The following is a 21,125-nucleotide window of genomic DNA, read 5'->3' as shown; positions in this document are numbered from 1 at the left end:
TACCAAAGTTGGATAATTTGTACTCTTGTTTCCCATCAAGGGGGGGGGGGCTGCAAAAATTGGATACTGGAGAAGCTGTTGAACCCTTTCTGGCCATCCTGTTGGGGAAAAGAAGGGGAAATTTCTCAGAACTTTTCTCAGAAATATTCCATCTGAGAAACAGTTGCTCATCTCTAATTGTCATTCTTCAGGGTTCAACAGCTTCTCCAGTGTAAAACTTTGACATGTTGCTTACTACTCTGGGCAGCTGCTGCCAAACTGCTTGTTGTTTTGTTGTTATGTGCCTTCAAGTCCTTTCCTACGTATGGCAAGTCTAAGGTGAACCTATCATGGGATTTTCTTGGCAAGATTTATTCAGACGAGGCTTGCCATTTTCTTCCCCTGAGGCTGAGAGCACATGACTTGCCCAAGGTCACACATGGGTTTCATGGTCAAGCCAGATATCGAACCCTGGTCTCCAGAGTCGCAGTCCAACACAAACCACAATGCCACACGTGTCAAACTGTATGGCTGGTCAAATCGTGAAATTAGATGGCTCAAAGCATTCTGCCACCTCTGTATCCTACCCCAAGAAGTAGCAAGCAAAGGTCACAGCAGCCAGTCTTTATACTGCCACCAGTGGCTAGCTCTGTGAGCCTGACTGTGGAAAGTCTGATTCTATGGAAAGGGGATGAATCCCTAGCAAAATCATGGATGTTAGGGCCAAGGCATTTTTGCAATCCTCTGCCCTTCCCACAGAGGTCCACAGAGCTGGCGGGCACACAAGAAGAAGTCAGCTGTGCTAGATGCTGGTGATAGTGTGGATGCTTTGGCTGTCGTTGCATCCTCCTTGTTTTGTCTCTGTCTCTTTATCTCTGCCAGTATATGAAGGAGAGAGCTCTATTGCTTTGCCACACCCATCTCAATGTATCTTTGTTGTCCACCTTGTTGGGTAGTTGTGAAGTTGCAGTGCAATAGGGGTTAGTCTATTACTCCTCTTTTAGGCAGTGAAGGAGTTTTGTTCCCACCCTGGGAATATTTCATGGTACCAGTGTGAACTTAACCATGACTTTCACAAAAACCAATAACATGTCCTGGACTGCGGCCAGCACACGTCCAAACAAAGCTGATAAGGATGGCTCAGCAAGAAAGGAGCTGAGAGACAGTCTACAGATCTTTCTGTTAGTCCGAGAGAAACACACCAGAAACAAGCCAAGGTCAGGATACCAGAGTTCACAGAAGTCAGTTTGGTCCAAGGTCAGGGCAGCCAGAAGGTAACAAGAGTCCAGTTCGTTCCAAAGTCAAAGGTCCAAGGCAAACAAGAGTTCAAGGAAACAAGAAGCCAGTGCTGACAGCAATCACCAAGAAGGATACTGCAATAATTGCTGGCAAAGGGTCAGCGTTCTGCAGCTGTTTAAATGCAGGACACCCTGCCTTGTGCCAGTTGTGACTTATCAACACCTTGCTTCTCTGCAAGCCTCCTGGATCAACACACGCAAGCACTCTCAGCTCTCCGCTGCCTAAATGAAGGAACCACCAGGCTTGGTTCTTCCCCAGAGTCACCACTAGGCTGCTGAGCCTCAGAAGGGATCCCCACAGAGCTAGGACCTGGCCGAGCTTCAACCCCTGGGGCTGGGAGATCAGGGCTGGGGTCTGGCAGGGCAGGATTAGGACCTGGTATAGCCTCCATCTCCTCTTGCACTTGAGGAGCCACATCCTTGTCCTCGTCCTGCTCTTGGCTGGCCATGACATAACAGAAATATTGCGAGCATGGACTTTGAGAATGGAGACTCTGCAGGTAATTTGATCAGATGGAAAGAAATCATGGAGCTCACATTTTGAGAATCAGAGACAGGTTTTAAAATATGCATGGGGGGAAACAACAGGGGTATGTACAGAAGATGGCTCTCCAGTGGTAAACCTACCCAGCCTGGAAGAAAAAGAAGAAAATCCTAAAGAAAATTAGTTCTATTTGAAGCATAATGCAATGAGGTCTCATAAAAACACCTCCCATTAAAAGGAAGTTTGTCTATGAAAAAACCAAGGCCTGGCAGAATCTACTGATGCATGGATAACACAGCTGCAATTAGGGCTGCCTTCACGGATACAGATGACATACTAAAAGCCAGAATCCTCATGGGATCAAACTCCAAAGAGATACAGGAAACGTTATTAATGGAAGCAAGTTTAACGCTATACAGCACCATCAAAATTGCCAGAGAGCACAAATCATCAAAAGCACAAGTAAAAATTCTGGAAAACCACAACCAAATGGTACATGCCGTACAATACAGGAACACAGATGCTGTAGTAAGAGCCAGCGTGGTATAGGGGTTTCAGTGTTGGACTATGGCTCTGGAGACCTGGGTTTGAATTTGTGCTTGGCCATGAACACTCCCTGGGTGACCTTAGGGAAGTCATACTCTCTCTGCCTCAGAGGAAGTCTCAACAAATCTTGCCAAGAAATCCCTGTGGTAAGGTTGCCTTTGTTGTTGTGTGCTTTCAGGTCATTTCTGACTTATGGCAGGGTTTTGCCATGTTTCTTCATGGGGTAGGGTTGCCATAAGTTGAAACTACTTGAAGGCACACAACAACTAAGATGCTGTAGAACACTGTCTTTATAAGTTACTTCCAGATGTAAAAAAAGGCCTCCCATGAGTCTAACATGGCCACCAAAATATGGCAAAAGGGCCCTCCACATCTTCTAGAGAGCATTTTGGAGTAAATGTTTAAAGCGAACACAGTCCTTTAAAATAATCTGGGGGGGGGGGGTATTGTTGCAGCCTAGCCTCTGACAGTTGTCCATCCATGCTTTAACCCAAAACTCCAAACCATGTTCATCTGCAATAAACCTGCACTTAAACATATGAAAGAAGCACTGAGTCTCACCCAAGGAGCACTTAACACGAACTGCCATATGCACTTTATAGGTTCTTGGCAGTCAAATGTGCAAAGAATTACATGATACTATGGCTGCACTGTTAGGAACAGTGTGCAAGCTGAGGAATATTACTAAGATGGTCGCTAGTCACTGCTAGTATTGGAGAAAGTTGAAGTGTATGTAACCATCTTACAAACCCTAAAGGATTCAAAATTTTACTCTGATGTATGCTATCTCATCTATCCCAATTCATGTTCAAACTAGCTGAAAACACTGCTGCCCTAAAAAGATCTGAGAAAGAAAGGCAACGAGTGGTATTGAAACAAAATCTTAGACATGGTATTTTGAACATGAAAGATTCTGTTACCTTAGAAGCCACATTCAAACATGTTGATGGTAGTAAAGAAAGCACATTCCAAACAGATTTGCCTCAAGCTTCTGGGTCAACATTGATGCAGGATAGATGCCATTCATCTGAAGTCTGACAGTAGTAGAGACAGATCGTGCACCACTTACATCCATCTTCCAAAAGACCCTAGCCTCTGCTCTACCAAGGTTACCACTATGATCCTGATGCTCCAAAATACAATCTACAAGTAGTATACCAGTATACCAGCCATGAAAATACAGTCCTACAGTTGACCTATCTTTCAACTTCTCTAAAGGATGCAATAACAAAAAGACAGATTTGGAGGAACACATGCATACAGTGATAATAACTCACCATTGTAAACAATCATAGCAGATATAATTACAAAAAACAATCAACAAGAAGATAGTGACCACTACTAAATACATAATACTTGGTGGGAGGTGGCCTACCCACCAGCAGTTAGTTTCCCTTAGGGCTTTAGGGAATGACACAGTACCGATCCTGAAAGGATCGGGAATTACTTTCCAGAAAGTTATGGATCCTGAAATGTTGAAACAGGTCCATAAAAGACACCTTGGAATGATGCTATGCAGACAGTAAGTCAGAAACACCCTCTACTGGCCAGACACAAATGCACAAATAGAAGATAGTAACAAACTGTGATGTCTGCATGAAGTTTCAGAAACAGAATTGCAAAATATACATGAGTATTTGAGAAATACATAGTAGAACCTCATAGCGAGTGGTACAACCTTGTTTATAATTAGGTAGAATGCACTGCTTATTTAGTTTTGATATCTACAGTTGTTACTTTAAGTGGGGCAGCTACTCTATACCTCTAATAGCATGGTGATAAATCACATTTAAGTTTTTTATCTTTATTTTTTAATTTTTTAAAAAAATTAATTTTTTAAATTTTTTTTGCAAAAGCTGGCAACTATCACTGTCTAGTATTAGACAATGGACCAGATGGAATAGAATCATAGAATTATTTTGCTTCGGTGAGCTTTCAAACTTTTCAAATTGTGACCCATTTCTGTGGGTCACTGAGAGGAGCTGTTGCTGTGTTTTCTTATAATATGTGTATTTGTTAATAACTTTACAACAGTAGTCTGTTGGCCATCTGTTGGGGATGCTTCGATTTAGATTTCCTGCATGGCAGGGATTGGACTGGATTGCCTTTGCGGTCTCTTCCAACTCTATGATTCTATACAGTTGGAAGAGACCACAAGGGCCATCCAGTCCAACCTCCTGCCATGCAGCAATTCATAATCAAAGCATCTCTGACAGATGGCCATCCAGGCTCTGTTTAAAGACCTCCAAAGAAGGAAACTCCACCACACTCTGAGGGAGTGTGTTCCACTGTCGAACAGCTCTTATTGTCAGGAGGTTCCTCCTAATATTTTTTTTAAAGTTTTATTGAAATTTATATTTCTCATTACATAATATATCTTGTAATATTTTTACATCCACATCCTCCTAATGTTGAGGTGGTGTTGCTTTTCCTGTAACTTGCATCCATTGTTCTATGTTCTAGTCTCTGGAGAAGCAGAAAACAAGCTTTCTCTATCCTCAGTGTGACATCCCTTCAAATACTTAAACAGGTCTATCATATCACCCCAGAACTGTCTCTTCTCCAGGCTAAACATACCCAGCTCCCTAAGTCTTTCCACATAAGGCATGATTTCCAGACCCTTCACCATTTTGGTCACCCTCTTCTGGACCAGCTCCAATTTGTCAACATCCTTTTTGAATTGTGGTGCCAGAACTAGACATAGCATTCCAGGTGAGGCCTGACCAAACAGAATAGAGTGGCACTATTATTTCCCTTGATCTAGACACTATACTTCTACCCTTGATCTAGACACTGTAAATCACATTGGCCTTTTTAGCTGCTGCATCACACTGTTGACTCACATTCAACTTGTGGTCTACTAGCACTCCTAGATCCTTTTCATGTATGGTCTCAATAAGCAAGGTGTCCCCCATCCTATATCTGTGCATTTCATTTTTCTGCCCTAAGTGCAGTACCTTATATTTCTCCATGTTGAAATTCATTTTGTTAGCTTTGGCCCAGCTTTCTAGTCTATTCAGGTCATTTTGAATTTTGAACCTGTACTCTGGGGTATTTGCTACTCCTCCTAATTTGGTGTCATCTGCAAATTTGATAAGTATGCTCCCAATTCTGTCATCCAGATGTTGAATAACACTGGGCCCAGGACAGAGCCCTGTGGGACCCCACTGATCACTTCTCTCCAGGATGAAAAGGAGCCATTGTTGAGCACCCTTTGGGTTCGGCCGGTCAACCTATTACAAATCCATGTAACAGTTACCTTGTCTAGCCCACATTTTACAAGCCTGTTTGCAAGGATGTCATGGGAAACCTTGCCAAAGGCCTTACTGAAATCAAGATATACTATATCCACAGCATTCCCTTCACCTACCAAGCTGGTAATTTTATCAAAAAAAGAGATCTGATTTGTCTGGCATGACTTCTTTTTCTGAAACCCATGTTGACTTTTTGTGATTCTAAATGTTCACAGACTCTGTGTTTAATGATCTGCTCTAGACGTTTTCCTGGTATTGATGTTAGACCAACTGGGCATCAATAAAAGAGGGCAGACCTAATGATTAAGAAATGTAGGAGTTTATAACACAGGGCAGATGCCATGCAGAAATGGGATTTAAAAATCTGGAAAAAACCTGCATAAGTGGGTTGATTTTCAGACACAGGGTTAATAAGCAATAACGCAACATTAACCGAAATGGAAAGTCAACAGAGCTCACTCTTTTTTACTTTCAGGATTTTCTGAAAGTAAAAAGGAGCAGGTTTTTCAGCTTTCCATTTGGGTTAATGTCATGTTAATGCTCATTAACCCTTACATTGTGTGAAAATCAACCTGCTTTTGTGTTTTTTTCCACTTTAAATTCAGTTTCTGCATGGGATCTGTCCTGTGTGATAAACTCCATATTGTCATTTGCAGTTCTAGCTTCCTAGTTCCACTTTAGAAGTTTTAGTGAGGCTTCATGGGCCAAAGAAACTAGCCTCCCCCTGTCCTCTTGGTGGGGAGACCAGATGATGCAGGGTCCAATCTTTGAACCTGGTATGAACAGATTGGTTTTCATGCAGTTATCATGTTGCAGTTATGTTTTGCTATAATGTGAGTGTTTAGCTTTATTGTTGTACTTTTTTATTTTGGGTACTGCTCTGACAATTTTTCCAACCCTTTGAGTTTGCCATGTAATTTTGAATTAGCCTTTTATATGGCAATTTGCATCTGAGTTTTGCTATAATTTGATCATTTGGCTTTGACTTCATTCTTGTAGTTTTACATTTCATATTATGAGCTGCTTTGAGAGATTTGTTCACCCTTCTTGAGCCTGTGGAATATTTTTAAACTTGGATTTTATGTAACATTATGCTGTTGCTGTGTTTTCTTATAATATGTGTATTTGTTAATAACTTTACAACAGTAGTCTTTAATCGTATATTGAGAGCTACTCTGAAAATTTCTACCAAAGATAGCTAAATAGATAATATCTGTATCAGACTGTGATATTCAGCTGTCACAGAGTTAGTACATTTTGTTTCCCCACTACCTTGATATCCTGTGATATAATTGGGGCATAAATATTTTAATTCATTCATTCATAATTACAGCCAATATTTTCATACTGCTTGCACAACTGTTGTATAAGCCATTGCTCAAATGCTTTTGCAGCTCATTAACATTTTGGTATAGTAGAGCAGAGTGGGCAAAATGTGACCCTGGGGACTCATGTCCCGTCCCCCCCACCTGTGTCTGAATCCAGAATTTCCCTATTTTGCCCCCTTTTCTTCTGTCAAAAATGATGGACTGCCTCTTCTGGAAGCTTCTAAAAAGCAGTGATTCACTGTTTACATACATCACAGGGGGCCACTTTTATGATGCAGCTGGTCTCCTTTGCCCACATTTTTGGGCATTTTGACCTCTGAAACTGCCAGCCCCCACACTAGCCATTTGCTTGCTCTAGTTGCAGTAGGTTGCTCTGCTAGTTGATCTCCTTGATCTACTAAACCCAGTGTTCATCCCAGCAATAGTAATTACATTAAATTCAGTGGATTTATATAAATTGTGGCTAATAAAGTCACTTTCAGAAATGATACTACTTTTATTCCACTTTGGTTAAGGATCAATTGCAATACTATGCCCAGTTCTGGGCACCACAATTTAAGAAGGGCATTAACAAGCTGGACTGAAACCAAACAGGCGACTTGAAGGTACCTACATCTCTCGGTCTTCTCTTCTGAAACCAAACCCTACAAGGAATGGTTGAGAGAGTGGGTTTCAGAAGAGAAGACTGAGAGATGTAGGTACCTTCAAGTCGCCTGTCGACTTATGTTGACTCCATGAATTTCATAGGGTTTTCTTAGGCAAGGAATACTCAGAGGTGATTTTATCAGTTCCTTCCTCTGATATAATAGCTATCATTAAAAATCTGGAGGCCTGTCATATAGAAGGAGGATCTAATTTGTTTTCTGCTGCTCCGGAGGATTTAAATTGGAAGAAAGGAGATAATGACCTCACATTGGAAAGAATCCTAATGGTAAGAGCTGTTAAACAGTAAAATAGTATACCTTGGAAACTGGTAGACTCCCCTCTTTTTGAGATTTTTAAACAGAGTTTGGATCAACACCACTCAGCGTGCTTTAACAGTAGATTTCTGCTTAGGCAAGGAGTTCGACTGGATGACCCTTGGGTTCCTTTGTAATTGCATGTTTCTATAATGTTGTGATTTCAATGGCCCTCTCCAGTTGGCCCCAACAGTCCTAAATGTTTAATGTCTGACTTTAAATATCTGAGTTGAATGAAAATCGCTTTCCCCCATTCTTAATTAAACTGACTTTGTTGACTTTAATAACACACGTAACACTTTCTATTCCTTAAGGCGTAGACAATAAACAACTTAGAACAATTTCCTACACCATGTCTCAAGAGTCACTCTGGACAAGGATTCCGCTCCAATTATCTGAAAAAAGAGGGAATCAAGATGTGAGCTACAATATCTCTTACTGTGATATCACCATTGCTGGTTTAAAGGTAAGCACCTAGATGTTTCCTACACTGGAACCTCCCTTCCACTCCAGACTCTCTTCTTCCAGAGTGGAGCTCTTTTCTACAGAGTTAGGTTTGTCGTCGCCTGTGAATATGAGTAATCAGAAAAGAACAAGTTGCCTCCATGTCTGCGGAGCAGTTAAATGGCATTCAAAATAAGGAATTAGTTTGGCTAAGACCAGAATGGGCAACTGTAAGAGACAAGGGTCCCTAACTGACCTTGGAGCGCTGCACCCTCATTCTGCCATGACCCCCCCAAAAATCTTTAAATGTTTTGCTTTCATATCCCTCCAAGACCACCCTCTAAGCATAGAAGAGACCACATTCTTCTTTCTCCCAGGGTTAGTTTATGACTTGTTGAAGAAAAGACCTCTCCCCATAGGATGGGGTGGTTATAAGGTTGTGAAATTCCTCCTGACCTTCTGGAGTATTGGGGCAAAAATGGTGGTGCAGTGGTTAAAGGCTAGTACTGCAGCCATAACATTGTGAGTTCAAACCCACAGGGCTCCAGGTTGAGTCAGCCTTCCATCCTGTCGTGGGCCCCGAACAGACAGGCCAAAATAAAGCTGTTTTGGGTCATTTTGGAACCATGCCAAAACCACACTCCAGTCCTAAGAACAGCTTTGGTGTAGCTTCTGGCCTCTTAAGATGTGTGTGTCATTTAAACAGCATACCTCCAAAGTGACCCGAAGCAGCTTTATTTTGGCCTGTCTGTTTGGGCCTGGTAAAATGAATACCCACTTAGCAATCAGCTAACACATTGTAAACTGGTTAAAGAGTGCTTAGTTCACTATGTAGTACTATAGAAATGTAAAGTGATATTTCTAAATGCCAATCATAAGGGGAAGAACCAGATCTCCCCCAGGAGGGAGCTCCAAAGTTGAAACTCAGCCCATTCTCATAATTTGGAAAATTTACATCTTTGTCTTACAACTCCAAGAATGGATGGCTAGTGGATTCTGAGAGTTATAGACCAAAATGTAACATTTCCCAGCTCTCCATCATTTTGAGCCTGGCTGCCTGCTGGTTCCTGGTCTGTCAGAGCACTTAGCTATTGGAAGTCACTAGACTATAGAGCTGAGAAGCATCCAGTGCAAATAGCAGCTCATTGACTCATAGAGGGAAAAGATTTGAAGGGGAAAACACCATCAAACACATTTCTGTGCTAGGTGATGCAACACAGGACTTTTTGTTACCTATCTCCTCCTCCTCCTCTGGTTGTGACTAAACTGCACTTTGAATACTCAAAATGCAATCTATTATTGTTTATAATTTGTTTTACCCGATTCATCTACTATAATGTAACACCTCAGTCTGTTATCTGTTAATCTGCTATTTAATCTATTACATTTGTTTTGAAACATGGTTTTAATAATAATAATAATAATAGTAATACTATACTACTACTACTAATAATAATAATATTGTTTTTCTTTCTTGTTCAGTTAGTGAAAAACCAGTTCTTACAACAATACTACAAAAATGGTGTGAAGTTTCTTACCATGTTTCCAGATGGCACAGCTCAAATCTTGTATCTTTTTGTAACTTATCTTTCTCATCTGGAAGGTATTGAGTGCAAATTGCTGGAGTGGAATAGTTGGCACAAAGGTAGCCAAATAGTCTTTAGGTAAACTTTCCATATTCCTGGTCTTAGTTTTTTACATTTCACTCTTCTTATTACCGTGTGTCAATATATAGCTCACTTTTCTGATTATTATTATTATTATTATTATTATTATTATTATTATTATTATTATTATTTAAGGTCATTCTTCAGCTGAAAAAGTCTGAAAGCTGTTAAAAATAGATGTAATGAAACCAATTGCTAAATAACAGAGCAATCATAAAATGATAAATTTATGCAAGTGAGTGATTATGAAAGAATCCTTAAAGTAAGTCTTAACTGACTCTCCCAAAAGGGAAATAATCAGGAAAATGTTGGAGAAAGAAATAAGTCTTTAGTTGATGGTGGAAACATCCAAGACTTGGAGCCTTGCTAATTTCAATGAGAGATCATTTCATGTGGCAGACCCCACAACAGGGAAGACTTTTCTTCACACTACAACCAAATTAGGCTCACTAGGCCACAGGATGCTAACTGGGGCTGCATCTCCACCACAGAATTAAAGCAGTTTGAAACCACTTTAACAGTTATGAAGTTCTGAGATTTGTAGTTTTGTTATTTAGTCTTCTCAGAGAGTTCTGGTGCCCCAACAAACTACAAATCCCAAGATTCCATAGGATGGAGCCATGAGAAACCAGTGCCAAGCAGAATTATTTCTATAGTGGGGCAGCAGCCTAAATAATCTTTTCAGTGTGTTAAGGCCAGGGCATTACGTACAATATGAAATATTATATTTGTGTAATAAAGAACTAAGTCATCAAAATTATACACATGCCTGATAAAGTGACTACATTGCTAAGCAAGTAAAAGGGTTAGAGAAGCCTTATCTAAATGCAGCTATCCATCTGGAAATCTGGCAATAATTGTTGTACAAAAGAATGAGAATGCAGGCTACATTTGTATAGTCCAAGAAGACAAGCCTGAGAATCCAGAAATTCAAGGAGTGTTTGATTCCTGTGGCAGTGGGACTTGCTATCATCCAAATGGAATTGTGTGGTAAGTTGATTTAAAGTTAAGCAGGGATTCACTCCAGGATTTGTTAGATTGCATACTTCTAAGTTTTGTATGCAATATAAGGAGTGTGCCGGATATGTCACTGCTACAAAAATGAATGCAGTGCCATTAAATACCTTTTGGTATTAAAGTCATATCTTAAGGTTTATGAAATTTTCATTGATTTCCAAATGCTATGTAAATAAAGGACAATGGAAATTTTAATAAATGTGCAAGTTCCACCTGAACCTCTAAAAAGTCAAGGTCCCCACCCCAGAATAAATGGAAGATCATATAAAAAAGTCTTGTTTATTTTTGTACTTTTTATATTGTTATAGCCAGAACATTCTAGGAGTTGCAGTCCAAAAAGTAACATTTCTTAACTCTGGCTTTAGTCCCATGGTGGGAAATAATCTTGTTTTAAGGTGGGGGGGGTACTATGTATATATGGATGTATTTTAGCTTGTTGTACGCCACTTTAATTGCCTGGCAAAAAGCAGGATAGAAATAAAATTATTATTATTATTATTATTATTATTATTATTATTATTATTATTATTATTAAAAAGAAAAATACATTAGACAATGACATGTTGCCTACCTTTCCACAACAGTAAGATGGGAGAAACTTGTAAACCATTGAAAATCAAAGCCACAGAACTGCAATGGGTTCAAGGAGCAGGGGTGGACAACTACCTGAAGAAGCCCCAAGGGACACAGTGTCCTTCACTGGAGTTGGAGGGCTGCATTTCATTCCCCTTTCACCTCAAAAGCTTGTGCTTTTTAGTTTCAGTTGGGGAGTACTGTGGATGTGAACAAACTGCTAGGATGAATAAGGAGGCTGGTCTGATCCCATGATCCCTATCCTTCTTGGCTGGTTGTCCAAGGGAGATGCAGTCAGATCTCAGCTGCAACATGTTATTAATGCATCTCACAGGGAGGGAAGTTTTCCATCTTGTTTAAAAGAAGTGACAGTATGACCACTTCTTAAAAAGCCTTCTCTGGATCTTCTGGGCTTTAGCACCTATAGAGGCCCAAACAGACAGGCCAAAATAAAGCTGCTTCAGATCATTTTGGAGGTATGCTGTTTAAATGACACATGCATCTTAAGAGGCCAGAAGCTGCGCCAAAGCTCCGCTCCAGTCCTTAGGACTGGAGCATGGCTTTGGTGCAGTTTCCAGCCTCTTAGGACGCATGCTTCATTTAAACAGCACACTTCCAAAGTGGCCCGAAGCAGCTTTATTTTGGCTTGTCTGTTGGGGCTCATAGATCACTATCGAATCTTCCTTTTTGGGGCAAAATGACTGAGATGGCAGTTGCCTTCCAATTTAAGGCAGTCTTGGAGCAGGATATAGAATTGATACTGTTAGCTGAGTACTGATGCCGAGTGTGTCCTTGCTGGTGCTTGTGGACCTCTCAGCAGTGTTCAGTACCATCGACCATGATATTCTTATGGAATGTCTAAGGAGTTTGGAAATTGAAGGAACTGTGCTTCCGTGGTTCCAGTCCAGTCTAGTCTCTCAGGTGGGTTCCATTGACTGAGACTTAACTCTTTGAGGTTTTTTACCTTCAATAAAAATAAAATCCTTTCACTGGACTTCACTTGGCAAGTTTTGACTGTTTGGCAAATTTGGCAAGTACCTGAAAACTTTTCTACATGTAACATTAGAGAGACTCCTTGAAAAATTCAATGCTGTCTGCCTAAGAAAGGTACAGTTAGTTTCACACAGGACAGGGGCAGCTGGATCTTGAGGAAGGTTACTTTTGTCTTGCTAATGGAGCTGAAATTATATTACTAGCCATTATATGTTAGCATTTTTCCCCTCTTGGATGTGACACTGTTTGGACATGATGAAAGTTAGCAGGCCAGGGCTTGGTTTGTATACTCATTTACTTCTTCTGTCTGAGCCTTTTCTGAAATTATTGTTTTCCACCTTCAGGATTAATATAACAATTCAAGGAGGCCATTATTCAGATCAAGCAGGCAACAAAGTGAAAATGTGGATCTGGCCAAACAATTTGCAGAAAAGCAGTCCCAGGGTACCATTTAAACCTGTCTTTCTCTCCTTGAACCTGAACGTTGGTGTGAGAATACTAGCACAAGACAAAATAGCCATTTCTTTTCTTGCAATGGGGAAGCAAGCAAAAATCAACATAGGAACAAAAATAAAGGTACTTTATTTTAGAGACAGTCGGGGGGATGTGGGGTGTGGAATTTCTATTAACTGTCAGTCACAATTAGATTATTTTGTGAGAGAATGGAAAAACATTTGTGTGGGGAAAGAAACGCGGAGTAGCTTGCTTCAGAACTATTTGAAAATTGAAGTTGAAGATAGGTACATTGCAAGTAGATATACTGGGCCAACATTGAGCATCAGCTAAAGCAGGCCCATTGACTGAATGGACTTTAACATGAATGTTGACTTACTAAATACTTGTAGATTCAATCGGTCTACTCTAGGCACTGACTACTGGATTCAGCCCATGTAGTTTTACATTACTTAATTAAATAATTCAAGAGGACATCCAAAATATTTAGATAAGCACTTGAACTTTACAGTTCTTTTAGTGAGTATTCACTAAAAAAGGGAACCAAATGATGAGTCCATTAAGAAACACAGAAGTATTTCCCCCCAAAACAACCAACCAACCCCCCCAAAACTCTACAACCCTAAAAACTACATAACAGAGGAACTCTGGCTAATCAAAACAAATAATGTAGGGGTTCCACAAAAAGCCACTTAGGGCAGATGGCATGCCCTTTCAACCCCCTCTCACAGTCCTTGTTTCTTTAAAAATATTATTTTGCCTAAGACAGACACAGAGGTCAAGTTCGATTTAATTAGGAAATTGAACCCTCCAGATGTTTCTGGAGTTAAAATGGGCCATTTGTGGGTTTCAGAAAACTCTGGGGGTTTATGTCTTGCCCACATCTGTCAAAGAGTAAAAATGGCACTGGGATCCCTAGAAGTTGCCCATCCTGATTCGACAGAATATTTGTTGTCAAGTCAAGTAAGATTTATGGCAACCCTAAAAATGAGAGACTTCCAAGAGTTCAAGTCATCAGCTGCCCTGCTCAGGTTTTTCAAATTTTAGGCCATGGCTGCCTTGACTGAATCAGTCCACTTATAATGAGGTCTCGTTTATCCTTCTGTTTTCCACTTTACCAAGCATTATCAACTTTCCCAGTGAGTCACATCATCTGAGATGTCCAAAGGACAAAAGCTTCACTATAGGCATCTTCACTTCTAGAGATAGTTCAGGGTTCATTTGCTCTAAGACTATTTAGCTGAACTCTTCTCCAGCACCACATTTCAAATGAGTTGGTTCTCTACAAAATATAGATATATAGAAAAACCGAGTGCCATAAAGAGACATAGAGAAGGGCAAGAAGTAATGTGTTTATTGAAAAGTAGATTTCTGTAAAACTTTCAGGTTAAAAAGATCAGCCTTGAACATTTTTTAAAGGTCCTTCTGCAGCATTTCTGAATAATTATTTGTGTACCATTCCTGTGTCTTTTATTTGAAGTTGATGCTTTTGGTTAAAACATGTGAGGACAAATGTAATTAAGTCACTAAAAACCTGTACACAAGTTGTTTTGGTGGTTCCAAATTTTAGGAATTCAATAAGAGCCTGAATGAGGTGTATTGGTAAACATGATGTGACATCAGTTGTTAAGAGTATAGTTGTCATTATTAAAGGTATGTGCAAGGTATCTTTAGTATAAGATGGAAGATTTTATTCAACAGGCTGTTGGTAAAGATCAACATATAGTGAGATACTGTGATTATATATAGCTGTCTATGTAGCAGAGGTATTAAGAAACCCCTTAATTGAATTGTGAGAAGATGTGTAACAGGACACCAGCAAGAGTAGCCAACAAGCATTGGTGCCCAGTGCACTCAGGACACATGCAATGCACATCAGTCCCATTGTGGAGCAGTCACCAATGACTATTGGGCACTTTATTGGCTCTGCTACATACTTAAGTAACAGCTGCCCTCTAGTAGATATGACATTATGCAAGTGCACAATTCTAATTTCTACATTCATAAGTCCACTTATGAAAACATAAATCCCCAACAGGATTCCGGCCTTAATTTTTAATATGACATTTTCCTCTTTCTTGATTACTTTAAAGTGATGCCTGAATTTAATACAAACATGGTAAATTGTCAGTCTTCTTTTCTTCAAAGTCAGTGCCATGGGGTGGGAAGGAAGGGAGGGAGGAAGGAAGGGAGGGGACTTAGCTTTAAAATGCAAACACTTATTGACCTAGGTGTCAAGCACCTAAATATGTAGAACAAAAATGCTGTGGGTCCTTTAAGTTACAAAAAGAAAAGTAAGAGATATGACAAAATCTATATCAAGAGAGTTAAGCCATAGAGGAAGAAAGACATTTGAGTAATAGTAACATATAAACATGGTAAAATGTATGACATGTACTATGAATTACTGTGATAATAATGCTGAGGGCTAAGGATTGTGAAGTGTTTGATTCAGTTCTGGCTGCATGAGAGGCTATCTTAAAGACTGAACTCCAATAGCTAGTCCTAACTAGACTGGACTTATTGAATCAATGGGGGGCTTGCTAAATCAACATTTAAGTAAGTTCCACTGATTTGGCAGCTCTACTCTAGTTGAGAGTAACAACTGGATTTATAGTTATATATTTGATATATTTTAGCTGTCTAATCTCTGCAGTATCCTTGGTTCTCAAATTGTATATATTTACTACTCAGTTTAGAGACCAAATAATATGTTTTCCAGCTCATGCAGAAAACAAAACAGAAGCAACAAAAAGTATTGTTTTGCCTAATAACTACCACTTTGTGAAAAGTCATAAATGCTTAGGGCCAACTGATATATCTGGCAGGAATACCAGGTTTACCATTCAATAAGATGATAATAACCAGTTCTTTCTCTCTGGTATGATATAGATCTTTATAAATGCATTTTTCTTTTACTTCCACTTTACAAATGTTACATGTATCCTTTAAAAAATGTGTAAAGTAGTCCTTGCTCTACCAGATCTTGTTCAGATGTGAACAAGAATGAGAATGAGAGACACAGAACAGCTGACCATTTTGATCTCTAAGACTACAATCCTCTGTCTACTCAGAAGGACATTTGACAGTTCCATAAAACAGTTATTATTAGATTCTGTTTAGAATTGGGGGAGGAGGGAATGAAGCCAGCAACCTTTATTTTCTCAGGAGCTTCATTTTTAAAGTGTAATCTTCCAGAGGCAGGTGGGGCTGAAGTCAGTACTGTACAGTATATGGGTGAAGCCAGAATCACAAGCTCCAACCCCTTTCTCTGGCAGCATCTTATTTCAATTTTTCAAACATCTTCCCCAACTGCATACAGTACTTTTCTCCCTGTTCAACCAGCATGCTTTTGCAAGGTCTAAATTGAAAATGAGCAGAGGGCCTTTGCAACCATGTTGAGAGAAACATATGATTTCTGAATGAAAATAGAAGCCTTGACCATTAAGGATATAAGAAACATATGATGTGTTAATAGAAATCTTGACTTTGATCGACAGTTTGAATCAGACTTCTGTTTTGTATGTAAATTGCTGCTTTAATTTCATTTAAACTGATATCCATCCTGGTTTTATTTTTAAGCAAGTCATTGACATTCTATTTGTTGGAAGCATACAAGTCTTAAAACACTATGTTAACTTCCTGCTTTTTGTTTCCTTAAAGCTATTTCCTGATCATCACCCATGGCCAAAGGACATATCTGACGATGATCTGCTGCTGTTCGCCAGCAGAATAAAAATTCTCCGTATCTTTGCAAAAATACATGGGTGCTTAGACTTTCCTACCAGTGACTGGGGTGCAAAAGTCCAGTTTCCTTCATACCTTTCGAAACGGGCTCTGAGGCTAATACACCTCTGCAAAGAGTGTGAAATAAACTCAGCTATGGATAATTTAATCACGGAAATATTAAATTCACCAACTTGATTGTCATCATGTTCTATGAAGATACTAGCTTTATTGCTGTAGGGCATACCTATTACTATTTTGAATTCTGTATGTACAGAAAATCAGGTTGAGCAAACATTTTATGTATCCTTGGCCCAAAACATGGTAAAATATCTAATATCTTCCTGCATTATCAAGAACATACCCAGTTCTAATTCCAAATACCCTCCGAAATAGAAGTGTTTCAGCTCAACATCTCGAGCCAATCAGCGAAAGAGCTAAATAGTGTCATGTGTGGAAAGGAGTTCTAGTGTGTAAGCATGACTACTCCTTTTAAGATGAGAGGGGTATAAAAATAACCTAAATAAATGTTACAGCATTACTTTTAACCAGCATATTTCTGAGAATTTTTTTTTAAAAAGTTACCTCTGTACTTTAAAAATAAGAAGAGATTTCTCATTAATATCCTCATATTTTTGAGTAGTTGAGGCTACAAGATTACTAGTGTGCCTTAAATCAATTGAGATAAAACTGGACTAAGATCTAATCCACAGACTTCCTGCAGAGTCAGATATTCCTGTAAACTAACATGCAAGTAGTAGGGCCTGGGGGCCTGCACTTACCTGCAAAACTGACCTGCTGCAGGGAAAAGGAAGCAAGTGGCACTGCACTAACAACCAACTACAGTGGTACCCCGGGTTACGAATTTAATTCGTTCCGCGGCGCCGTTCGTAACCCGAAAGATTTCGCAACCCGAAAAAAGGCTTTCCGCTAGCGCTGGAAAGCCGCGGCTTTTAAATTTCGTGCCAAAAAGCGCCGAAACACACCGAAAAAAATTCGTAACCCGAAAAATCTTTCGTTACCCAGAACAGTTTTTTCCAAGCTAACTTTTTCGTACCCCGGAAATTTCGTAACGCGATCAATTCGTATCCCGGGGTACCACTGTATATGTTTGTATCTTTGAAAATTCATATTCTTGGTAATAAGTTGAGGCTTGTACAATCACTTACAGAGACTTAATCATTCGAATTAATGGAGAGCCACCCAAGACATAGTTTACAACTGGAATTTCCTTCAGAAAATAACAGATTTAAGTACTTGTCAGGATTACTATTCTGAAAGTATGCATGCTTTTGAGTATTACAAAGCTCTTACTCTTAACCTGAGCAAAAATCAGTTTTAAAAACCTTCAATTTTCCTCCCTTAGGTAAGAATGGGGAGCTTTTCACCCCAAAATGTTTCCAGTCTCTTACCATAGGTTATGCTGGGTAGTGCTGATGATGCTTGTAGACCAAAGCACCTGGTTTCCACCCCTGCTTTAAGAAAAATGACTCCAAAAACATACCTGGTTCAACTGTTTGTTGAAGGAAAAGAGGATTTTATCAAGAAACTGAAGACAGGTTTTAGCACTTTACACTGTGTTCAAGCCATGCATGGGAAAATATCCTGGTTTTGATTGCTACTGTTCATCAACAGATTCCAAGAACATAGATGTTGTATGACAGCCCACTGTATTTCCAGATTTAAACTATTTTACTATATCTTTACTTTTTACATATTACTGAACCTGTATTTGTGCCCTTTGTATCTATGGTTGACTAGCCAGTAAGGCAGGAGATGGAATATGCAGCCAAAATTTTGGTTCATGAAGTTTAGATACAAGACTGCAATTTCCTCTATATTATCTATTCACTAATTATCAATATACAAAAATTATCCACTTGTTTAAGGCTAAGTCTTGCCCTTTTCACCTTTGTTCAAGAAATTGAGAACACTGCTCTGCAGTCTGAAGAATTCTTAAAGGGAGCTGAGCTAGAAGCTTGATCCCAGGATGAATTTTGTCTTGTGCATCTTCCAGAGGTTAAATCACTATGATTTTCAATGTTGAAATGGGCCATTACCTGACCAAAAGACTTGTAGGGTTTTATCTGTCCTTTCCTTTTACACTTCATCAGCCTGGCAAACTGAGTTCTTATATCCTTGCTATACAGTGAATAGACAAAAGGATTGACCAGAGAATTGGCTTCTCCTAGAAGGAACAAAAAGTTCTTCAACAATGGGGGCACAGGACAGGTGCTACAGATAGCTTTCACAATGGCAGTCATGTAATAAGGGCCCCAGAAAAGGATGAAACAGATGATCATGATAAGGACAGTCCTCAGTGCTTTGAAATGGCGTAGATGAGCCATAAAGGTATCTGTGCGCAAGCAGGCACGCTGGATCTGCTTGTGCTGTAGATATGCTATCCTACCCACTGATATATGCAAACAGACCAACATCAGCAAGGCAGGAACAAAGATGCCAAAACAGATGATGTATAAGTAGTCATTCTTAGTGGCAGACAGGAGCCCACATTGACCCCCTGTATAATTGCTCTGCTGGAGTTGTGAGGAAATAAGTGGCATATGTCCCACCAAGAAGGCAACACTCCATAGGACAACGAGAGAGAAGACTATAGGTTTCTTGTTCATCAGAGTAGGGTAATGAAGGGGCAGTCTCACAGCCAAGTACCTGTCCAGAGAAACCAGTAGCAAGGTGAGGATGGAGGCAATGCACGGAGTAATGCTCATGCAGATCCTCAAGAGACAAAGAAGAAGATTTGTGTCAAATAATGCATCTGTTGCATCATCCAACGCATCCCCAATGCACATGACACCAACCAGCAGATCAGCAGCTGCTAGGTTAAGTATGAAGACATAGTTTCTGCTTGGTCTCTTCTTCTTCAGCTGACAGATGACAATGATGACTAGCAGGTTGGCAGATGGGATGCAGATACTCAAGGCAGTATGTAGCACTGCATATGCAATAGAGGGCATCTTCTTTAGCAAGCTGCGATAGGAACATTGGGTTTAAGATGTCCTCTTTGAACCCACAAGAGGCAACATCATGTTGGAAGCAAATATACTTGTTAGCAAATTACTCAAGACCAGCAAAAAGAAATGAAAGCCTGTTAACTTGAATGCTTGGTTATGCTGTCAGATGATTGTCTTCAAATTGATGGGAAATAGTCCAGAGAGATATTGCTAATGCCCTTGTAGCTCCCTTCTTGTTTTGTTAGTGAATACAGGTTCTTCCCCTCAAAGATGTGTTTGAAGATGCACAGAGGATAAAACTCCTGTCAGCTGAAAGCTTCGGGCAAAATGAATTCATTTGCCAGGATGAAAAGAGGAAACAGGGAAGGGGCTTGTTTAATCAGTTCCTGAAACTGTCTTTGACGCAGAAAGATAAGGATGGACTTTAGCAAATAGAGTAGAAACAATGTTATCCCATCCCACCCCATTAGGCATCTTAAATGTGCATGCATTAAAAGTATTTGCTTTGTGCATACAGGAAAGTGATCCAATGTCTGGAGGCTATTAAAACACAGAACATGTCAATGAGGTCACTGATTATTTAATCCTGGGAAGAAAATATGTTTCACTTATAATAAAAAAGGCCTTTTTCCAGCTAAGTGGATGATGGATGTCAAACATCCATATAAAAACAGAAAATCTCAACAGAGTTTAAGATTTACAATACTGGTTGGCTTTGAAGGTTTGTTATACCAGAGGTGGTTGGGATTGTAAATTACATATTTTATGACAGCATTTGATCTGAAAACAGCACCCTAGATCCAGTTGTTAATCCCAACTAGAATAGAGCCATTGAATTAATGGGAACTTTGTAAATTGGTACCTGTGTAAATTCCATTGATGTAGTGTTTCTGTTAAAAACAATGGATTTGGATTAACAATTGGATTTAGGCCACTGCCTATAGTGAGTTGCTTACTAATTTAACATTTGCCATAATACTGCCCCACAATATAGCTGCCCTCTTGAGGAAGAAAGCTTTAGGACAGGGAACCATTGATTTTAGAGGTTAAATAAGTATCCTACAATAATCTTGAATAGGATAAAAGATAGAAAATGTTACATTATTGTTTATCTGTTGTGTGCCTGCATGTCATTTTCGATTTATGGTGACCCTTAAGGTGACGCTATCACAGGTTTTTCTTGCCAAGTTTCATCAGCGTGAGTGTGCTAGTGCCAACCTCTGAGGCTGAGAGATTGTGACTTGTCCAAGGTCACTCAGTGGGTTTCCATGGCTGAGTGAGGATTCAAACCCTTGTCTCCAGAGTAGTCCAATGCTCAAACCATTACCATGCTGGCTCTCATTGTAACTTGTTTGTAAAAGATAACGACACTGTTACTTTTTTCAAGGCCACCACTTTCTTATTCATCCAAATCTAATATATAAAAATAGAA

The 21,125-nt window shown here is 39.6% G+C and overlaps 2 protein-coding genes across 3 annotated transcripts in view; one reads left to right on the top strand and one right to left on the bottom strand.

Moving 5' to 3' along the window:
• Positions 1-17,630, top strand: part of ERICH6 (glutamate rich 6) — a 48,655-nt gene extending 31,025 nt beyond the window's left edge. For both annotated transcript variants that reach the window (XM_042460102.1, XM_042460100.1), the window contains exons 14-18: positions 8,163-8,314; positions 9,775-9,860; positions 10,791-10,949; positions 12,887-13,118; positions 16,659-17,630. In XM_042460102.1, the coding sequence (XP_042316036.1) occupies positions 8,163-8,314; positions 9,775-9,860; positions 10,791-10,949; positions 12,887-13,118; positions 16,659-16,919 (890 nt within the window). In that variant the 3' untranslated portion in view covers positions 16,920-17,630. The remainder of the gene's footprint in view (positions 1-8,162; positions 8,315-9,774; positions 9,861-10,790; positions 10,950-12,886; positions 13,119-16,658) is intronic.
• Positions 17,631-18,637: 1,007 nt separating this feature from the next.
• LOC121925969 (glucose-dependent insulinotropic receptor-like) lies at positions 18,638-19,696 on the bottom strand. The gene has a single exon (XM_042458527.1). It carries the CDS (start codon positions 19,694-19,696, stop codon positions 18,638-18,640), a length of 1,059 nt encoding a protein of 352 aa, XP_042314461.1.
• Between the last annotated feature and the right edge of the window lie 1,429 nt (positions 19,697-21,125).

This window comes from Sceloporus undulatus, chromosome 3 (genome assembly GCF_019175285.1).
Source record: "Sceloporus undulatus isolate JIND9_A2432 ecotype Alabama chromosome 3, SceUnd_v1.1, whole genome shotgun sequence".
NCBI classification, from domain to species: Eukaryota; Metazoa; Chordata; class Lepidosauria; order Squamata; family Phrynosomatidae; genus Sceloporus; species Sceloporus undulatus.
This window is presented reverse-complemented; position numbering and strand designations above follow the sequence as displayed.

What these genes read in the sequence shown, in the direction of transcription:
- LOC121925969 (XM_042458527.1), bottom strand. Translation starts at nt 19,696, where the DNA reads ATGCCCTCTATTGCATATGCAGTGCTACATACTGCCTTGAGTATCTGC.